Here is a 21320-nt window from a genome sequence, read left to right as displayed (position 1 = left end):
TATTGATTTTAACATTTATTCTAGTTGAATACCATTTGGTTTCTTCTGGTGATCTGGTTCCCACCCAGAAACAGCTTGTATGTGGTATCTTCAAATGGATACTGCTATACCAATGTACACTGTGCCTAGTTTGGCATAATACATTACCAGTGAGACTGTTTTTCTACACCGCTTTCAAGAGAATGTGTACTGTGAAGGTAAGCATTAACCTTGCTGGTTCTGTCAGATAATCTCCAATCAATTTGTCCGGGTTACAGAAACTCACTCCTATTTAGCAGCTAGTAGAGAAGCTCAGGTGGGCTGACAACCCACAACAGCGATGTTTTAAACTTCATGTTACTGGTTAGAAATCCAGAAGGCTCCGTCAAGCCGTTAATCCTTACAAGGCTTCTAGAATGAGTATCTTTGAGTTTGGTGGTCAACATAATATTTAGGAGTCAAAAACATCTAATTTTGTTGCTTTTACCATTTCAGGAATTATTATTATTATTATTACTAGGGTGCGACTTAGGCCTGATTACGACCTTGACATAGGGGATTACTCAATCACAAACGTGACGGATATCCCGCCTGCCGTATTTCAAGTTCCTTTATATCCTACGGAATTTGTAATATGGCGGACAGGATATCCGTCACATTTGTGACGGAGTAATCCCCTCTGCCAAGGTCGTAATGAGGCCCATAGACTTCATTTGCAGTGTTTGCTGTATGTAGGGCTGACATCTGTTGTGGTCACTTTATTCCTAGTTACTGTATAAAATGATTATCCTTTGTTAGAGACTGACGGTTTCTGGCTTTGGAAAAGGTTTCCCCTTCAGTATTGTAAAAGTTATTTTCTTTATTTCCTTTTTTCCATTTTCCTAGGACCATTTTCCTGGTATTGTTGTTCTCCCAGTATGCTAGAAACGTGAAATTGCCTTTGCCCATTTACAAGTCGAAAAAAGGATGGACGGCCTACAGGTTCCAGCTTTTCAAAATGTTTCCGGTGAGTGAAGACAGCTGGCATTGTGCCACGGAGGGTGTACTGGGAGGGATCACTACATTTCCTGTGCGCTCTAGATATGGAGCCCTTATGACAGCCTAGTTAAAGAAGACCTATTGTACATTTATCATCCAGAGTGGTTGCTGTATGGTGCAACTCGAAACTCTACAAATAGAACGTGATTTTTAAATATGTCACTGTTAGGTGCTTTGTAATTAGTAGCCATAAAAGTTTACCTGACTGAGGGCCCTAGTTTTGTAAAATTTGTAGTAAACGTGTTGCACCGACATTCCACTTTTATGCTTGCCAAGGTAGGTGAAAGATCTGTGTTGTATTCTGTTCTGTCTGAATTTTTTGGGGTCCTTCTCTCTATCTCTGTCCATTTATAGAGTTGAAACCACCATTCACTTCCATGTTCAAGAAAGGGCATTGGAAGCCATTTATATTTATGTGTAGTAATACATTTAGTTATCGTAGTGTTGTGATCAGAAATGTTGCCCAGCGTGCATGATAGTTACATGGCGAAGTAGTAGTAAATCTAGAGTTTGGCCTTTTTTTTTTTCCCAGAGCCTTGCCTGATCAGTGCAACTAATAGGGAACAAAGCTATGCAAAGCAAGTGATATTTGAACCGCCGTCAAGCATGTAAATCTTTCTTACCTAGCAGGAATTTCTTCTTTTTAGGTGCTCTAATAGTAGTTTCTTTAGGGATTTCAGTGTGCTGATCTGGGCACAGCCTGTGGCAGAAAAGGAAAAGTTATATGCTGGAGCATTTGGACTTTATACAGAGTTTGAAAGGCGACGATTGGAGAAAACATTTAAAGTAATTATTTCTTAAGACCTATGTACTTTGACTGTTCAGAAAACTATACCCATTTATTATTACAGATAATGTTATATTGGCTGAAGTGTTAAAGATCTTGCCAATTAATCCTGGTGGTCTGGTTAAGTTTGCATTACTTTCTAGGATATCCGGTATTCATGTAGTATAATCTTACACCCTTAAAGTTTTGCAGCCATGTGTTCGGATCCCTTGTTGATTACTCTACCATGTTTGTCAGTCTGAGGACGTTACGAGCACTTTACTGTTGGAGGAATGAGTGATGGGATAGGATCTAGAGACCAAGTTGTTGACCCAGTTTTGTTGTTATCTGTGATTTCTTGTGACTTCATGAACAGTGCGTTGCAGGGCAGTAGTTGCGATTATGCAACAACTTAACTGACAAATGTCATAAGATTTGAGTTGTAACTTTGACTATCAATTCATCTGAAGTTTCTTCAAGGACTAAATATAAAAATTGTACGCATTCCTTGGAAAAACTAAAGTGAAGGGGAAGTTAAGGTTCAAGTGTGACGTGGAGTAATAAATTTGTGAAGTAAATATTTTTGTGGTAGTCCCTACCATGTCAAGGGGGATATTGATGTCCTGCTGACTTCTCCAAGAGGTGTAGTAAATGTGTCCTACCCACCTCGGTACCTTGCCCAAGGTGATACATTTATGTGGTCCACCATGCCCCGACACCTTGCCCCTGAGTGGAGGTGTTTTTTCGCACCAACAAGTGGGAGGTGTCTCCTCGTGACCCCGCCTTGTCCCAAAGTTGTGGCTGGGAGGTCTTTTTTTGTGCCCTTCTGCATTGTCTCCCACTGCAGGGCATGGGTGTAGGGTCTCTCCTAGCCCCCTCTCACTTGACCAAGTGTGAGGGGTACTTATGGGACCCATGCTTAGTACAAGCGTGGGGCAGGATATATGTTCCATCCCTACTCAGCTAATGACAGGAGAAGGGTCCTTTTAAGATTACTTTCGTTTTGCCCCAGGTTGGATGGCCGGTGATATGACAACCAAAAAAATTAAATAAAACATTAAAAAAAGGCCTCCGGCAGCTACTTACATCCGTTTTTAAGCTCTTTTATCCCTGCAAAATGGATGAAGTGCCAGAACAGCTGACATTTATCCTCGGACTCCTTCACCCTCATATTAGCAAAGGTGTTGGAGGTGAGGTGGGCTGACAGCTGTCCCAGTTGCCTGTTAGCAACAAGTCACCATGTGAATTATTAATCGTTCTGGCCTTCCTTTGCCTTAGTTTTTGCCTGGGTGAAGGTGAGCTGAGATATGGAAAACTACCTGATCCATCAATGGCTCTCACCTTATAGTGTCAATATGCTCATTATCCTGAGTAAGGTGAAGGATCTAAGAAGCCAACCTCCTGCCCCTTGGCTAGTGGAGGGTGAGATGTAGAAACACACCCTGCCCTTGGGCAAAGTCGGTAGTGAGAGAAATAATTCCCTCTCATTCTCCTGACCTTAGGTGGGGACTTGATCAGTATCACATACCCTATCACACTTTGGGGCTGGTAGGATTTTTAAAATTAAGAATTCCTCCTTTAAAGAAAATGGGTATGTGGAGCATTATAGCTCTCACAGCCCTTAAACAAAACCTGAAGGGTGAGCAGACAGAATAGAATATTATCTACTCAGCTTTACCCTTGGGGAAGGGGAGGGGCATAGATAATCATCCTCGGTCCTTAGACAAGTTAGAATAGAAAAAACAAAGTACCCCCGCTCTTGGGCAAGGTAGGGGAGTCAATCTCTTAGGGTATGGGGCCAACATCATCCACCCTGGACACAGCCGAGGACGATTACGTTTAACACCCTGGCAATGTGGCAAGGCTTGGTGTATTAACAAACTCCCTTCAATCCTATCCAATCCAGGATTGTTGCGGGCATATACCCCTTTTATGTTTGGCTCGAGATCAGCAACTCCTTTGTTATGCATTTTTTTTATTGATCTCATCTGGTGTTTGTGAACACGGGGAATAAATACAGTCTTCTTACTGAAGGGTGGTGTTGGGGTGATGTGGTTTGGTGCCTTTGTTAGCCACTCTACGCCCACCACATCCCACTGCCTGACTGAAGGAATGGTGGGTATTTGTAACCCAACACTGGAGGTGCCACCCTTGCCTTGCACAAAGGAGATTCGTTGTTTGCCTTCATCTTGTGCAGTAGCTGGGGCGTGGAAGGGATCCTGGCCAAAAAAGGGAGAGGAAGGGGCAGCGCACAGCTACCCAGGCACACTGTTCACAGTTGAGTGTCTCACAATTATGAACAGAGATTTACACCCAGCCAGGAAGGGATAACAAGTTGGACCCAAAACTACCTTCTTGTTAGGCACACACTGGTCATTAGACTCTATGGCTTAATCCCTAGCCAGCCAACTGCAAAACAACTGTCAGCGCGTGCTAGCTATTGATTTATGGCCTAATCAATGTATATGATTACCTTACCTGTCTTCATCTCCAATCTGAGCACGCCTTCTCAGTTTCCATCGCACATTTAATTCTGGTTTAGTAAACCTCAAAAAGTATTGCTAAAGCTGGGTTGTAATTGTCAGCTTTTATGACCTCCACCTGCAGCACTCGTGTAAAGAATCGCTGGCCACTAACCATGCAGTCCTACAAAGCTCATGTTGACAGGTTGACCCTAGTTAGTTCAGGCATGCTTGTGCTGGGCTCACTTGTCATATTGATCTGCTCTTGTTGTGCCATTCATCCGTTCCGGAAACGCCTTCCGCGTGCCTAACTTTCGATCCCCGCAGCACTTTCTTCCAGCTACCCCTCTCGGTGTTCCAATGTCAGTTTCTTCATTCCAGGTCGGTGCCTCTTCACTCCCTGCCGCCTTCCCGCTTTCCAGCTGCCGCCTTTCCATTTTGGGTACCGGTTGCTAGGTAACGACCGAGATTCTATTTTAACATCTCGGTCGGTAGATGGGTGTGGGCTGCCACGAGCCTTGTGTTGTTGCAGTCTTCCCCACGCTCCTCCTCCACACAGCACCTTCCAGGCACCAAAGGAAGAAAACGTTTAACAGCTGAAGCATTTTCTTAAAAGGATTTTATTCTCGTGGTACAGTATGACATTTTTATTTTTTCGTCCAGGTTATAAAGCACCACCAACTGAGGTGACAAGCTCTTGGAGCCAACAATTCCGGTTCATCTTCATTTTGCAGTTCACGGAAATGTGGGGTCCTTTGCCGACGAAGAAGCTTAGCATTGCCTCGGAAAGGAGACACTTTCTGGCAGATGTTTCTTCAGAGCCGGGCTTCTCTGAGTTTACATTATCTGGATTCCCCAGTGTTCTGCTGTATCCCAGTGCATTGCCATTCCTGGTGTCTTCCATTGCACCCCCCACATTGCATAGACGCTGATTACACTCGTCTCTTTTATTAAAACTATAGTGATTCACCCAATATGTTCTCGAAGTCTATTGCCACTTAGATGCGCTTTTCATAAAGCTAGACTGTGGTGAACAAGTCGAGGGTGCCAGTACAGATCATGCACCTGAGCTGTATCTGTGATCCCAATGGTCTAGACCTGTAAGGGTCACATCTGTTCACACGACCCTCGATGACTGGATTTCTAGCTGCCGCATCACCTTCACATGAACCAAGCTGGCTTTCAGAGGTTACACCAAGCACTGGGTTACTTTGTACCCTCCCTGTCAAAAAATAAATGCAGAAGTAGTCCCAGTGTGGTTTCTAAGGGCAGCTATTGCAACACTTTCTGAATACCTTTTCTTGCTTAATAGTGCCTATGGGGCCCTAAGTGATGTGAATAGGCCAAACTGTGAGTGCAGCTCTTTTACAAGAGAGAGTATAGAATGCGGTACTCCTGCTTGAGCGGAGATGTGTGGGAGCCCTCGAACTATCAGCAGTCCGGCGCTGGGCTACTTGTGGGAAAGGTTACACCCCTGTGTGTGGGCCATAATGCGGAATGGGCCCGCGGTTATCCTACACCTGTTTTTGTTATCGTTGTAGGGAATGGTTGCCGGCACAAGGCTGGGAGACCCAAGAAAACCATTTAAAGTTCAGAAATATATCTGAAATGCATTAGTGACGTTTGATGCACGTTTCATGCCTTGGTCAAACTTCATACCGCAGCACCTTATCCACCAGGCCTTAAAAGGTTACTCAGAGATACGTGAAAATAAGTGCTCCTTTTGGCCTCATCGGTGGGATTAATCACTCGGTAATGCAGTGCACTAAATAGGGAAGCCTTCCGAATTCCATGAGGTCCTCTTGGCTCCTTGATTTGTCTTTGCTTTGCGTCCTCTGCTTCATGTCTTGGTTTTGAGATTCGGGTGCATTTACCACCGTAAGATTATTATTTATCTTTCTTAGTGTCTGCTCCGCTAAACCTGATTTCTGGTTTAAACTGACCCCGTTTACCTCTCAGGCACCCGTTCACAGTTACGTGCTTCGTGAAGTCGCACTTACTCCTGGCTTCATCGGCTGGCATTATTCCAGTTCCATTCTTAGTTGTGCATCCATACAATCCATCGACACTCAGCAACCTACTAAGATCCAAATAAAATAACGTCCTGACTTCGGAAGTTAATGCAAGTGTGGCACAGTGGGATCGAGCTCTTTGTTCAGGTGGCGTATTGTTTGGAATCCTGTCAGCCCCTCCCTACTGTGCATCGTGACGTCCACTTCCTCACTACCTAGTGTCAGCGCAAGTTTATTTCCACAGGTGAAGCACCTGCTTCCTAATCACGCATACAGCAGGTGCTAGAGGAGCTTCGTACCACAGATTTGCAATTCGATGTGCACCTGAAAATAGCTCTTAACAGGCAAACCAGATGTCCGCTTATGCAAACTGACGTGTCAGTCCCACGTGCTAAGTGTGCATGTCCGTGCCGCATAACAGGCAGACTGGCCCCATACTCCCAACCATAATAACTCATAAACCTGGTATGACACACAATAATATATCCTGTTCAAAATACTCATAAACTCACAACAGTACTGAAGGAAACCTTCAGGCACCGCTGCATTCCTGCTCCATCCTTGTCACACTCTCCTGCAACAGGATTTATACGATTGCATTTTGTGTTTATTAACACATTGTTTCTTTAATTTTGGACTGATCTGACATTTTTTCATCGTTTGTATTTTTTTTTTTAATTTCAATAAAGAAATGTGATTTAAGAACTGTCTCTAATGCTTACCTCCTCCCCTGACACACACACCCTCATCCCAGGTCCTGCGTTACCCAGCGCTCCGAAACGCAGGAGCTTGATGCATCGTTTAACTTTGGATCTCAGCTTTTGAAAAGTTTTGAGTGTGGGCAAACTTGTTTCTGTGGGTTTCGATGATTTATTTATTTTTTCCATTTTTTTAAATAAATAAAACGAACATGCTTATGCCTTTCAACATTACATGAGCTCCTCCGTTGTCAATCAGCAACATCGCGAAACTAATTCCTCTCACTATACCATGACGCAAGAGCGACATCACCGAAGGCACTCCTGATTACATATCAGAGTGCTCCGACGATGCCACGTGCTTCATTTCTGAATCATCAATTTCACAAGAAAGTGACTATCCTGAGATGGAGCTTATTTTTACTATTCCTGTATTACACGGCATTGGGGAAACACCTGAAAATGTATGTCCACAAAGTTTTTGAGGAGCTGTCCTTTGTCTTTCGGATGTATTAATACCGTACCACCGGAAGAAGCGGCGCACCTAAATATGCTCCTTCCTGGAGACATACGGCACAGGGGAAGTGTAACCAGTTAGCAGATCCCACTGCGGCGTAGCTATCAATAGTGTAGCATGTGAAGTGGCACTAGGGGCCGGGGGTGTGAGAGATGCGCTGCTCCCCCACTTCCGGCGGTATTGGAGCACCGAGCTTGGTATAGGGGGCCGCCCTGGCTGTGGCACTGCTGGTCCTCCGTTCACAGGGAGCTTGTCCTGATCTTTAGTGACCTGTGTTCGCAGCACGTGCCCCACGTGCTGTCTGGCTGAGCGGTTCAGTCCGGACCAGAGCTGATGTTTCATTTCCTAATTCCCAACAATACGCAACGAAAACAGGAACTGTTAATCTATGAAGCTCGGCTGTTAACAGCCCAGTCGGAGGATGTGGAGAAGTCGTGTTAGTGCTTTCTCTTCGGGCTCGCCGTCTGCACAGCAGGACTGGGGAGCTCCTTCCACATCAACAGGCAATTAAGGCAGGCGCAGGTGCTGGAAGTTAAGACCCTATTTCTGTTTTTTTCACAAATGTGGCTGTTTGATCGATCCCTCCGGATCACTTTGTAGCCACTTAATACCGGGCAGTGTAAACACGGGAGTTTGTTGAGTGGCAGACCCCCAGTATCTAACCGCAGCAGATGGGTAGGAGGGTCCGAGTGGACAAGCTCGGAGGCCAAGGCTATGTCTCGTTTGTTCAGACTACTAGGGAACAGTGGCTCCTTTGGCACAATAATTTGTCTTCATCGTTAAGAAAGGTGCAATGAAGTACACAAAGTGAAAACGCCGTTGTTATTGTGGATCAGTAGTTCATACAATGTAATCCAATAAAGACAGAGAAAACAGTGCTAAAGGTCATAAGGACTAACATTAGAGATGAGCATCCGCTGAGCACAAGTGCAAAAAAGTCTCGACGAGAAGCTATATCTAATGTACAAACACACAAATACAAACATTATTTAGAATGAGAAATAGCTCGGAAAAAAATTGTGAGCCTCTGTTTCAAAGCTCAACATATAGTCCTCCACAATGGACACACACACCCAGAAGAAACAAAAAGTAAGACTTAATTTCAGTGCTGATTATGGCATCATAGTTTGCTCAAGTCTGACTGTATGTTGGAGCTCTTCTTTCTTTTTTACCCACTCGAGGAGAATGACTTTCGATGAGTAAATCTATGGTTTGGCACTCACCACCTCAACCATAGACGACCCCCCAACCACTGGAATGCCTAACACAGTTTCAAAGTGTCCTTGGTTATAGTGTACATCAAGGAACTAGAACACTAGGAGGTTTGGGGCCTTCTTTAGACAGATCAGGATTTACAGGGGAAGCTGGATGATGCTGAACGTTTAAAGGAACAATACATGTTAGGTTGTTATGAAGAGTGTGGGCTTCACTGGAAGAAGAATGGCAGGAGTACCTCACACTTTCCCTACCGAGTCCAGGTAACTGAAAGTGTTAGAAGTCAGATGTAAACTTTCAGAAGCTCTCATCTGCAGGTGTCTTAGAGCCCGCCCCTTACTCCAGGATCATTATGCACATGCATTAATTGGTATTTTACACTGTAGGATTATTATATAATATTCGTCTGCAATTCCTATGCAGTGGAATTGTTTGGGACATTATATTAAAAAAAAAAACTCAGTAATAAGTATATATAATATGGAAGACACTAGATAAGCCCTAATCCTGTTTCATCACGCATGCTATCTAGTTAGTCCAAACCCAGATCTACGTTATATGTACCTGTAGTTTAAGTGTATTAGTCTTTCATAATATGCCAGTTCACATAAAGCCTCCATGCATACCTTACTGTGCATTAAGCCATAAGTTGGAATTCTCTGTTTCACAGTTGGTCCTTGTGTCTTACCCCTCTTCTATACAGTATCTTGTACAGCATTCTTCTACATAGTGCTCTATTGGGCGAGGACTTGTCAGCACATGCTCTGCTCCTGGTTTGTAACACAGGATAGTGAACAAAGATTCTTGTTTAAAATGTGGCCGTGCACAGAAGCTTACTGTACTTTTCTTCACCCTTCCTACAAGACAAAACTCACAAGGTCATTTTTCCTTGTAACCACATTTCCCCTGTTGTGCTTCGGTAAAGTGATTACATCACAGAAGGTAATTTTCTTTATTTGGCTTGTTATCCTGACCCTCAGAAAAAAAACGATGTCCTGTCCTTGCAGAGACATAAGAACGTGACTGTGACCATGTTAGCATGCAAAACAGGCATTGTATGTATGCCACATTAGACAAAAAGTATGGAAGCCTCACCACACATTTTAAAAGTGCCCTAGTTTACAAAATCTATCCAAAAGCTCCATTCCCAACTACAGAAAGATTGCCATAGTTTTATTCTTTTCACAGATTTATATGTGCCATTAAAAAGAATGCGATCAGAAAATTACAACTTTTTTACGAGACATGTTCCCTTATAAACAGACTAAGTCGTAGGGGAAGATCTTACAGCAGGGTGTACGAGTCCCAACAACCTTGAATGTGGCCAATATAGAATAAAATGTTTCCCTACCCTATTTATATGGTTCAGGCATTTTGGGCTATATCAATTCAAACCTATTTGAAGGAGAACAAAATAGACTTCTGAGGAGGTTATTGTGTGTACCACCAGCATGCTCAACCTTTAGGAGCTTAGGGTTGAATATGTAGTAGACCTGATTAAATTGGCTCCTGTGGTGTTTGATACGGACTAATCTGCATGCCCCCCTTAACAGGGAAATCATTAAAGATTATTTGTCATGTCATAGAGGCACAAGCATTCCTTGGTTCCAACACATTAAGTCCGTCACTTAACCGCCATCGCAAAGAGTCCCTTGAGTTTACAAAAACCTCTGTCAAGGAATATACCTCGCTTTGTTGTACCCTCACTATGGAACTGTTTTGGAGTGGTTTTATCGCCCTTGGGACAGAATGTTACCCGTTTCAGATTGGTCTTTGGACGCTGGCATATGGGGATCCCGCTTGGCTAATTTGCCCCCTCAAACACCATTTTGTGCCCTTGTGATGAATCTTCGCCTCAAAGTTTGTTGCATTTTATGTTCTTCTCTAACTTTTATTGTGATTTTAGAAAACGGTTTTTATTCCTAAGTATAAGGAAACTGGGAAATCAGAAGGTCAAATGAGGCATTGGGATGTCTGCAAATGCTGGACATTCCATCTGACTGTTAGCATATGCTCCCTTTTAAAATGTGTTGTCAGCCGAAAGAACCTAATGATGTTTTAATCTGGCACATACCCCTTTTATGATCAGACGCATTGCAGTGTGTAGGTCTCACACAGAATAGGCTGATACTCTTGCTGGGCGATTTGATGGTGACTGAGGATTGCCGATTAGGGCTCATGTTCCGCTATCTATGATGGCTTTTAATGTTAAATTTTAATGTTTTTACCTCTGTGTTTTAACTTCTGTATTGCACTTTTGTGATGACTTTAGTAACCCAAAATAAATTTTGACAAACAAGACCTAGTTCCACTATATCCATCCCTCCCTTTAAATCTGGTCGAGTGTAGTTTTTAAGTTCTTAGATGTTATCACTGACGTTAGACTGTAATTAATTTCCTGAATGTTGTTCCACACAACCTTAAGTAGGGATAATAGTATGTCGAGGGAACAGAGTCAGCTAGGCATCTGTGATGCATTCCATTGCTGGTTGTTCTGGCGTGGCCTCATTTTTGTGCTTTCTATGAATGTCAAAAAACACATTTAACACTATCAGGTGAAAGAAGCTGCAGCTCATCTGCAATCGAACCCGTTTAATCCAGGGCCCTTGTTAGACCGAGTTAATCTTTGCGGTTGACCCTCCCTCTCACCTTTGTATAGCTGAGGGCTTCTAATATAATGTTTGGTCTGTGCTTGTGGGTGAGAGAGGACATTACTCACCACTCCCCACGTCTGCAGTTGTCATCTAGACTAATTGTATGTCAGTGGTCCCTACATTTGTGGCATGAAGAAGACTAGCTCTGAATCCCCTGGTTTACCCAGAACCATTGGAGAACGTTTCACTGTCTTCTTTGGCAATGGCAGTAATAAGACCCTAGAGAAAAGACCACCAGCGGTAGAGCTGCCTTTGCTTGTTGCTAGCTCAGCCTTCCATGACTGATAGCAGATCAGAAGATGATGTGGGGACACAACGGTGACAGGGCTGATGGTGTAGTTAGTCAGTGAGGTTTCTTCTTAGTGTAATTGCATCTCCTTTTTGTCACAGTAATACATCCAAAAGAAAATGAGGAATGAGCACATAAGGAGATTTGTAGATTTTTTTCGTCTGAGGCCCTCTGCTCCTGATGTGATTGAGTGCTGTCTTCGAGGTTTGCGAAACTAGACACCCTAATTTGATGCATGATGAAACCCTGACGGTGCTAAATTTGGTGGTTTTGCACAAGTGCACTAAGCGTGTCAAATGTAAGAATTAAAGATTGTGTTGCTAAAAATGGACCAGAAGGAGGCTGCCTGGACTAATGAGTGGCTATACTGGACGCATCTTAAAAAGAGATGGAGCGTGGTACGTTATACTGGACGAGGAGATGGGTTGGTGTTTTGGCACTCTACTAACCCAGCCATAAAAAAAAAATCGGATTTCTAGGGAATGAAGCAATGACCTCCTAAATTAGAGTCCTGAGGGTTCGGTTTCCCCACCATACAGAAGACATACAATGGGTTATACAAAGGTTCTTGAATAAAGAGTTATTTCATCTGTTACCGGTCAAAGCCTAAGAGCTACCCTGAAGGACTCCTGTGGGTATGCAGGCTGAGAAGCGGGCAGTGTCTTGGTAAAAGTAGCTAACCCCTGACAGGGTAAACTAATAAGTGCTGCGAAGGGAAAGAAAAACCTGGTTGTGAATGGAGCTATTGTTCAAATTTACTTTGAACTTAGCTGCACCAGTCAATTTAGGAGTCGAGCATTGTACTAAAGAACTACTTTCCCGGATTTTGAAGCTTCCTTGTTGTTTCCCGTAAAACCAATCATAAAAATATGATATAAAGGTGAACATATTATCCCGGCCTGGTACTGTGCTTGACTTTATCAAGCAGCTCAAAGATCAAGTGTATGATAATGCCAATGCAATCCTCTTCTAGTCTTTTTGTTATATTTGTGATACGTAAATGGTATACAGGGTCCTGCTTGTTGTGTAACCTCTTTAAGAGTTATAGGGAAAGTTCATATATGGTTGTTGGAGACTTCTATCTAGGCACCGGGCCAGTGTGTTCTTTGAAATTTAGTGGCAGTCATGTTTGTTAGTGTATTTTTCTTCCATCTTTTCCTGGGACTTAATTCAGTGTTTAGACAGAATATCGGAAATCAAAATATTGTGGGACAAAATTTCTATAGGTAAGAAAAGGTTTACTATATAGAACTCCACATATTCTTACTTTAACAACATATATATCTTCAAGGTACGTAGATGTGGAGTTAAGAATAGTAACTGTATACTTACCTATTTGGACTTATGGTCTCAATATTTTGGTCCTCAATATTTTTGACATGATATTCTATCCACACAATAGTTTTGTTTCCGATATTCTATCAGTGATCACCTTATACAGCAGGCTCTGGAGACCTATGACACCATCTCCTGAGATGGACTAAATATTATCTATATTTTTAAATTTATACAATGGTATGGATAGATAGAATTTTATTCGGATGGCTTAGTTTTGCACCTCCTTTTGCTGCCAGCTGTGCTGGTTCATGTATATTCCATAAAAACATTTAAACGTATGTAAGGAACGGATTGTAATTTGCTGACACTGTTTATCCATATTAGCAATTGGCATAACCACTGCTAGATGACATAGCTGATGACTTGCTCACAGTTGAATTCATAAGTCTTAACAAAGTCACACAGAGTAAGATTGGATTACACCTCCAAAAGAGCTATCATTGGTGCATCGGTTTTAATATAAAGAAAGCACTGTTCAAGGGAGACGAGTTCACATCCAGGTTATCCACTGCCATATTCAGTTTTAGTGTGGGCTCAAGATAGTGTCTTAAATGTGGAGTAACATAAGTCTGAAGTCCGGTTAGCGTCTGAGTTGTATGAAACATCCCTGACACTCACCACTAGTTGACAAAAAAAACTCAGTTTATCCATTTTATCATGTTCTGCCACTCCCTTATGTACTGTTGCTGCACCTACTTCTTTGTCCTTTGCCTTTATTACACCCTCTGTAGTTTTATAAATTAGGTCATGTGTTAAAGTCCATACCACACAAACCAACCTCCTTGCCTGTGTCACTTGTTGATGCATGACCTTTCCCACACATTGCTGTTTGCACATTCGGGCCACAGATAGAAAGTGGCATCCTCCGCACCCAAAAAATGGGCAGGTAAACGAGCCGATAGAAGTAGATCACGAGTATCCCATCCCTAGCAGAGGTTTAAACGAGCCATTCTCTGAATTCGCTTATGAGTCCCAGTTCTCCCTATTTTATCCAAATTAAATTAACTACTCCATCCAATGTAACAGTGTGAGGTAAATATGGTGGCTAAAATAACCATAGTCATTAATCTTGGTAGGCTATGGATTAGAAATCATTTATTGTGGCTTGCATAAGCAGTTTTCAAACTGGGGGGCACCTACACACTGGGCACACTCCTCTGTGAAAAATTAAATCATATTAGCAGATTAATAAAGTATATGTAAGAAAAGAATCAAAACATAACATTTTAAAACAATCTGTAAATGCGGAGGAATTTGAAATTGAAGGCTCAAAATTAAGTTTGTATCCTTAGCATGATTCGCAAGAGCAGCACAGGTGAAGCAAACAAAATATAGTTGGGCAGTGGATGTCAACTGAAGTGCTGGCAAAAAAAGAGCATGTTTTAGCAGCTAAAAAACAATTGTAAGCTAGAGTTTAGCACATCACTTCTTAAAATTAAAAACCAGATTTGGAAGAGCTCCTGTCCTCCCATTAAAGTTTCGATGTTTGTTCAGTTAATATTTCATCATTTGTGTATTTGTTTAACATGTTCTTGTTTCTGTGTTTTTTGTGTTATTTTGAGGTTCAAATCGACGAAAATACTTAGGGCATGCCCCCCGGCTTCCAGTAATGATTCCGCTGGTGTCCCCGAATTCTAGCAAGGATTCAGTGGTGGTCTACGGAATCCAGTAAAGGTTCAGTGGAGGCCCAAAGTGGTTAAGAACCGCTGGTCTGCTGGCTTCTTTTATCCCTCTTGGGTTATAAATCGGCTTTAAACATGGCTGGAGAATAGCTGATGAGTCAGTGCATGTATCGTTTAGTTTCCATGCGATATACTTAGAGGTTTACATATTTTAGCTCCTCTGGCAACAAATGCAGTCTGCAGTGCTTTAGAATTGCACCACTGTGGTAGCAGAGGTGGTGTAACCTCCGTTATCATTTCTAAAAGTAGACCTTCTGTCAGCTAATGTAGCTTTACAAATTAGTGGTCAAATTTTCCAGTCCATCCTCTTTTGTCAAGGGTTTTAGTTAATGTTGCCATTCCAATGATGACAGCCATAAGGCAAGAGCCAACAATACACGTTTACAATAGATAACTTATTGGAAGATTAAACAACATTCAATTCGTTGCATGTTTGTTTGTCAAGAGAACATAACAAAATAAAATGTATTGATGAAATGTAACCAGACCCTTGCACAACAGGTCACAAGCGCTGTCGGTGGTAAGGGTTGAGAGCAATCAGTTAGTCATGTGCAAAAAAATAGGTGAATTCAGGTGATCTTTGTTTCCTACTTAATGCACATGAGATGGCAATAAGGCTTTCTCTACGCTTCTGTTTGCAGAGGCAGTTTTACTCTGGCAGCAGGGGCAGTACCATTTTCTGTTGCTTATAGGACAGTTCTAGGCTAGTAATGGTTTCGTATCAGGGATCTTTTGAGTCTGCTGGGGCGTATTTGTGTTATTGTATTGATTGCCTCATTCTTTGAATTTATTCCTACGACTGATTATGTTTATATTAATATTTCTGAGAAAACATAATAATTAGTTAAAAAAAAAAAAAAAAAAAAAAGTATCAGCCACGCTTGGTGGATTATCCCCACAAGTTCCCTTGTCCATTCAGGATGGTCTCTCTCATTAGATTTCTATTTTGTCCCTGCAGATAATCATGGCTATCCTGGTCTCCTGGCTATTGTGTTTCATCTTCACCATAACTGACGTTTTCCCACCGGATAACACCAAGTATGGGTTCTATGCCCGCACAGATGCCAGGCAGGGTGTGTTGGCCGCTGCACCATGGTTTAAGATTCCTTATCCATGTGAGTATCTATCTTTCTTTTAAATCTTTTTTGATCTAGGTTCACTTTGGAAGACATGTTTCTTCATTGTTTTTATATAATGGGTTAATAATGGCACATTTAGAATGCTCTAAAACTCTAGTCCAAAGAGCGATATATAGTTTCACTTATTTTGTCTTTACAATAATGTTTTAAATGTGTTACCAACTTAGTTTTACAGGTCTTTGCTTCAATGCGGAGAAAATAGTACATGAGGGCATCAGAAACAAAGAGCTGGATGGAATGCTTAATTTAATCTCAGCCACTGGCAATCGTTTGGGCCGCATCTCAGTCCATCGCTTTTTGCCCAACATGCCACATCAGTTTGGACCCAGCAGTAAACAAATCAGTCTTGACCATGCTCCCACGAGAGCAGTCCAGCCCAAACCACCAGGCCTGGAGTGGAACACAGCAACCCTGGACTTATTAGGGCTCATCAGCCAGTGTCAGTGTGCACTCATAAGGCACACTTAAGGCATCAAAAACAAAATGATGTGTGGAATTCTTGAATTAATGTCAGCTACAGGCAATCACTCAGGCTGCTTCCCAATCCATTGTAATTCGCCCAACAGTCTTTCCTGAACCACCACACCAGGTCCTCCCTAAACTGGAACATAAGCACACCAGAACTGATTTGTGATGCTCTAAGTGGAACAGATATGCCCAAATGTTGGTCCCTCTCACAATACACCACTGGAACCAAGAGGCAATGCTAAGGGTTGGATGCAAATTGCTAAAAGTTGTCTTGGATCTGTTGGGCAGCTAAGTACAAAGTATTTAAAAAATGTTTTAGCCCTTGTAATCTTAGCGAGCCTGACTGTTTTACCTCCATATGATTGTCTCTCTCTTCCCCAGACATAGCAAGTCCCTGCAGTTACCTATCTTCACTAGGCAGGCATCAGTGCTGTGGATTGGGCGTCCTTGTTCGCCCAATCCACAGAGGAGTTTCTGCCCATTTGGAACAAACTTCTCCAGGACTCGTTTACTGCAGCAGTGGGCAGGACGATATCTGGGTCACAGGACCGATGCATAGTAGCAGCAACCTTCCGGGGGTGCTGTGAACCTGTGTTTCAGTTGGCAGGGGTCGAGGTCTCCAGCTGAGTCCTGTTTGGGTGATGAGGTAATTGCTTCGACAAGGCCAGTTTAAGGTTTTCTGCGTTGGCAGCTCTTTGGTTCACCTTTAAGTGGCTGCAGCAGCACCAGACACTTTTGCCCACTGCAAGTTGCTGTATCATTTAATAATGGCAGCCTTCTGAAACAGTCTTCAGCACAGTTTCACTAATACTGTACAGAAAGACTAGGGTACTCACTCAAGACAGATCACTCCGGGATCACTTTTAAGTTTGCCTACCTTCTGTGGGTCCTCCTCATGCCGAGAACACAATGAACCACTCCTTCCTGAACAGCCTTTCCTCTTGCAGGGTCCGACACACTCCTTTCTTTTCTCTCTCTCAGCAGCTAGGCTTCTAGACCTCTTTAGACAGACTCATCAGCACCGCAGCCGAAAGCAGTGACTTCAGGTGATGTCCCCTCACCTCTGGGAGACTGACTGGCAGGCAGACACCAGCTTTGGTGAGACAGCAGCTCTCAACATTCTCTATGAATCACTCACTTCCTTTGTCAAGAAGAACTTGGGACTGGAACATAGTGTTCTGGTTTGGACCCCAATTTTATACATATTTCCCAGACAGAGTATGTGGATTCATTGCCTCAAACTTCAGAAACAGTTTGGAGTGGTTCTCCTTCTAGTCTCCTTCACAGGCGGTTCTGCAGGTACAGCCTGTGTGTGAATTGATGATTCTTGTGCACTGGGGCTGCCTCCAAGCAGGAGCACCCACAATATGGACACATCGAAGTGCACGTTTTCTCCATCTGACTGTCATCAGCCTTACTGACAAAGTGATCAGAAACAGACTTGGGCAGGCCTGGTCTAGAAACGGTTGCCCTTTGAACAAAATAAACTGCAACCCCACCCTTCACACCTACCATCTACCAAATGGCAGTACTCAGTAGAAACTAAACAGAAGCCCCTTGCTAACAACGTTTTAATGGAGTTTCCAATGGTAGCCCTGACTCCATACCTCCTCATTTCAGTGATTGGGTTTCCACCCCCCAGCTCAGGAATCCAGGCAACAATGGATTCCACTGTATGTTCTTTTCTCTCTCTCTCTCTCTCTCTCTCTCTCTTTCTCTCTCTCTCTCATGCACTCTCTCTCCTTCTCACACGTACATACTCTCTTTCTCTCTTACTACCACTCACATATTACATGCACTCACACTTGTCATGTACACAGGATGCCAGTGCAAGGTTCTGGTTTTCTCATAACTCAGCTTTACGCACAAGTATTTTCAGTAGGCCACTCCTCAACTGACATAAATAAAAGGTCACACCTACCATCTACCAAATGGCAGTGCTCAGTAGAAACCAGCCCGAAGCCCATTGCTAGCCTTACAGAGTCTTAATGACATCTCCAGAGGTAGCCCTAACTCCCTACCTCCACAATTCAGTGATTGGGTTTCCACACTCCAGCCCAATGATCGAGGCAACACTCTTTCTGTAGGGAGTCTATCCTCACCCCTCCATTTTGTGGCATGCTAAGCCTGGGACAGCTAACATGGATTTCACTGGTGTGTGCGTGCACGTGTGTGTGTGTCTCTCTCTCTCTCTCTCTCTCTCTCTCTCTCTCTCTCTCTCTCCCTCCCCCTCCTAACCTATTTCATTCAGTCACACTTGTCCTACACACAGGATGTCAGTGCAACTTTCTGGGTTTCTCAGAACACAACGTGACTCGAGAGGTTTTGTTCAGTGGGCCAGTCTTTCACTGACATAGCTTAAAGGGCCTGTTAATATCCATAATCTCAAAACACAGTATGCTGCCTCCACCAATTTGTTGATATATCCACATCAGGATAGTAGTCCTCTGTCCTTTGTGAGGTCATGCTTGGTCTGGCCCTCCAGATCACAGGACAGGTCCTGGAACTCATGTTGTCAGGGACAGGCCTAGGCCTCTGCATGCATGCGATGATAGCACAATACCAGGGCAAAAATAAAAGTTTGAATACCAGATTGAATCCAGTCAGGCACTCAGGGCAGGGGAACGTCCATATGTACCACGCCAGGGACATTTCTGTCCCTATGTGTTCCCTTCCACAAAACATTTTTCATATGCCGTTAACATGGGAAAGTCATCAGCTAGTTAAAAAGAAATGTTTATGATGTTCTGTAGTCCTGGCTGTTTGATAATCGTTCTTTCAATATGGTTAACAAGAAGGCATATTTCCAAAAAAAGCTCAGTGAAGTTTCGAAGTTGATATCAATTTTTAATCTAATTTATGAGACCAAACATAGAATTTTAAAGAAGTATAGAAAAGGACAACTGAACAAAAATAACAGAAAATATTATTTCATTATTTTGTCTTCATTATTTTGTCTTCTGTGTCTTGTGTAGTTTTCAGATTATGATTTTGAGGATATGCCACACATTTTCGTACATATTTAGAGGACTTTTTGTCTGCTTCAACTAATAAAGGCTTGCCAGTAGTAAACGTCATCAGTACGCTTGTTTGTGGTGCTTGTGTGAGGGCATTTGAAATTGCAAACAAAACGTTAAATAGGAATAGTGTGAACGATAGATTTACATTTGAGAGAAAATATTGAGTATTATATGAGCTAGTATTGAAAATCAGTGAAGTTGATGAAGACAAAGAGATACAACTGACTTTCTTGTTGATGTCAATTCTGGCGATATGTTCTATTGATTTACAGCTTGTCGGTGATATTTTTAGATACACCCGAAATAAGTGAGTGGTCATTATACAACTAGAAGCCAAAAAGAATATAACTGCTCCTATACAAACCTCAGAATTTTTTTTTAGAGGGTGGTTGCTATTTCTTCTGAGACATTGCATATAGAAGTAGAAGATGTGAACAGTCTCATTAACCTGATCTATAATCCTGTCTAAGAAGTCCAGAAGGCATGCCTGAGTGTCTGAATTTGAAGTTCAGCATATGTTGTGAGGTTGCCAGCAAACCATTGAGTTTCCTAGTGTTTGTTGGATTTTATCAAGCTGGGGCAGTCAATTCTGTGTGGCATCAAAGCAGTGCAGTGCTGGTGGTCCTTGGAAGTACTGGTGTCACCATCACTACTTGATGCCCTCAAGGCTCCTTTATTCCAAGTTCCAGACGAAAAGCATTTTGATTGAAGGGCGTGACGGCCTCTAACGTTGTCTTGAATGGACTGCACGCTGTATGCTTCAACCTCCTTCAGCTGATCACTAAAGATATTGTCAATTCTCTGAGAATTCTGTGTGTCCTATTTAGATACATTTCAAACTGTAAAATATGTTTCCTACAGTTGAAGGCAGCTGCATAAAGGCTTGGACAAGACTTATTCTTGGAAACCCACCATAATGTTAGCTTGCTTTGTTGCTTCCAACATCTGCAGTCTTGTAACTTGGATGTTTCCCTAGCCCTGCTCTTTAGAATGGCAACCTTACTTGGACATTTACAAATGACCAGACTAAGCCACGTTTCTATCACCTCTACACTTATGAGCATCCTACCAGTTTAAAAAAAATAATCTTTGGTTAACATTTTGTGTATTTTTTTAATATTAATTTTCATCAGGCAAAGCTAACTCCATTGTGTCCTAAATCTAGAGGTTTACACTGGGGTCTCGCCTACCCATCCAGCCAATAACAACTTGTCTCCTTGCCAATAGAAGGGCTAACATTGAAATTTATGTTGCATGTTCCTGTGATGCAGACGGACGATTATACCCAACAGGCACTGTTGTGGAGTTAGGGAAACTGGGATGCCTGTTGCGCTATACAGAAGAGCAGAGACTTTCAGTCCAGTAGTCTGCCACCTTCATGCACATATAGGATAAATGTAAGAATAATATTCCACCCCCTGCATTTGGGACATCCTGCGAACCGGGAGTAGTAAATTTTGCTCAGAGTAATTGTTGTCAGGTATGTTCAGTGCAGAAAGTTGAAATGGATCAGCTTGAATCAGACTAGTTCACAAGCAATCGCCCAATCCTTGTCTGTTATCTGGTCGCCTATATCCCTCTCACAGGCACCCTTAGCCTTTTAATGTGGTTCTAGTCTTATCTGTTTTCATAGTTTTATAAAGTAAAGTGACTAGGTGTTGCCCTGCCCCCCCCACCCAACCCCAGAGTGCCCTCCAAAGTACTGGACATGGGGGCAGTATCGGGGAAGTCAGTCCAAATCTCCCTTGCCATGTCAGAAATTGAAGCATACTACAGAAAATGACCAGGGCCCACTCAAACCCACTCAAAATGAGCCCCATACTTCTTGCAAAGTAATGAACTTCGTACATGGGTATTAGTCTCCTAGGACCTGGCAGCCCCCTTCCCTCCGGCGCCTGACCAACATTTCTCTAGCGATATCACGTAATAGTTGTAGATTCTAGATATTTAAGTCACTTGCAAAGAACCCTTACAGTTATATTTTCCTAAACTTTAGCCATTCGCCACATGGTATATGGGAATGTCGCGGCCACAGTACTGAAC

General features: G+C 42.7%; 1 protein-coding gene across 2 annotated transcripts in view; it reads left to right on the top strand.

Moving 5' to 3' along the window:
• The window catches only part of SLC23A2 (solute carrier family 23 member 2), a 631030-nt gene that overhangs the window by 546971 nt on the left and 62739 nt on the right, over positions 1–21320 (top strand). For both annotated transcript variants that reach the window (XM_069214170.1, XM_069214171.1), the window contains 2 exons: positions 865–985; positions 15609–15765. In XM_069214170.1, the coding sequence (XP_069070271.1) occupies positions 865–985; positions 15609–15765 (278 nt within the window). The remainder of the gene's footprint in view (positions 1–864; positions 986–15608; positions 15766–21320) is intronic.

Source organism: Pleurodeles waltl, chromosome 11, assembly GCF_031143425.1.
Source record: "Pleurodeles waltl isolate 20211129_DDA chromosome 11, aPleWal1.hap1.20221129, whole genome shotgun sequence".
Taxonomy (NCBI): Eukaryota; Metazoa; Chordata; class Amphibia; order Caudata; family Salamandridae; genus Pleurodeles; species Pleurodeles waltl.
This window is presented reverse-complemented; position numbering and strand designations above follow the sequence as displayed.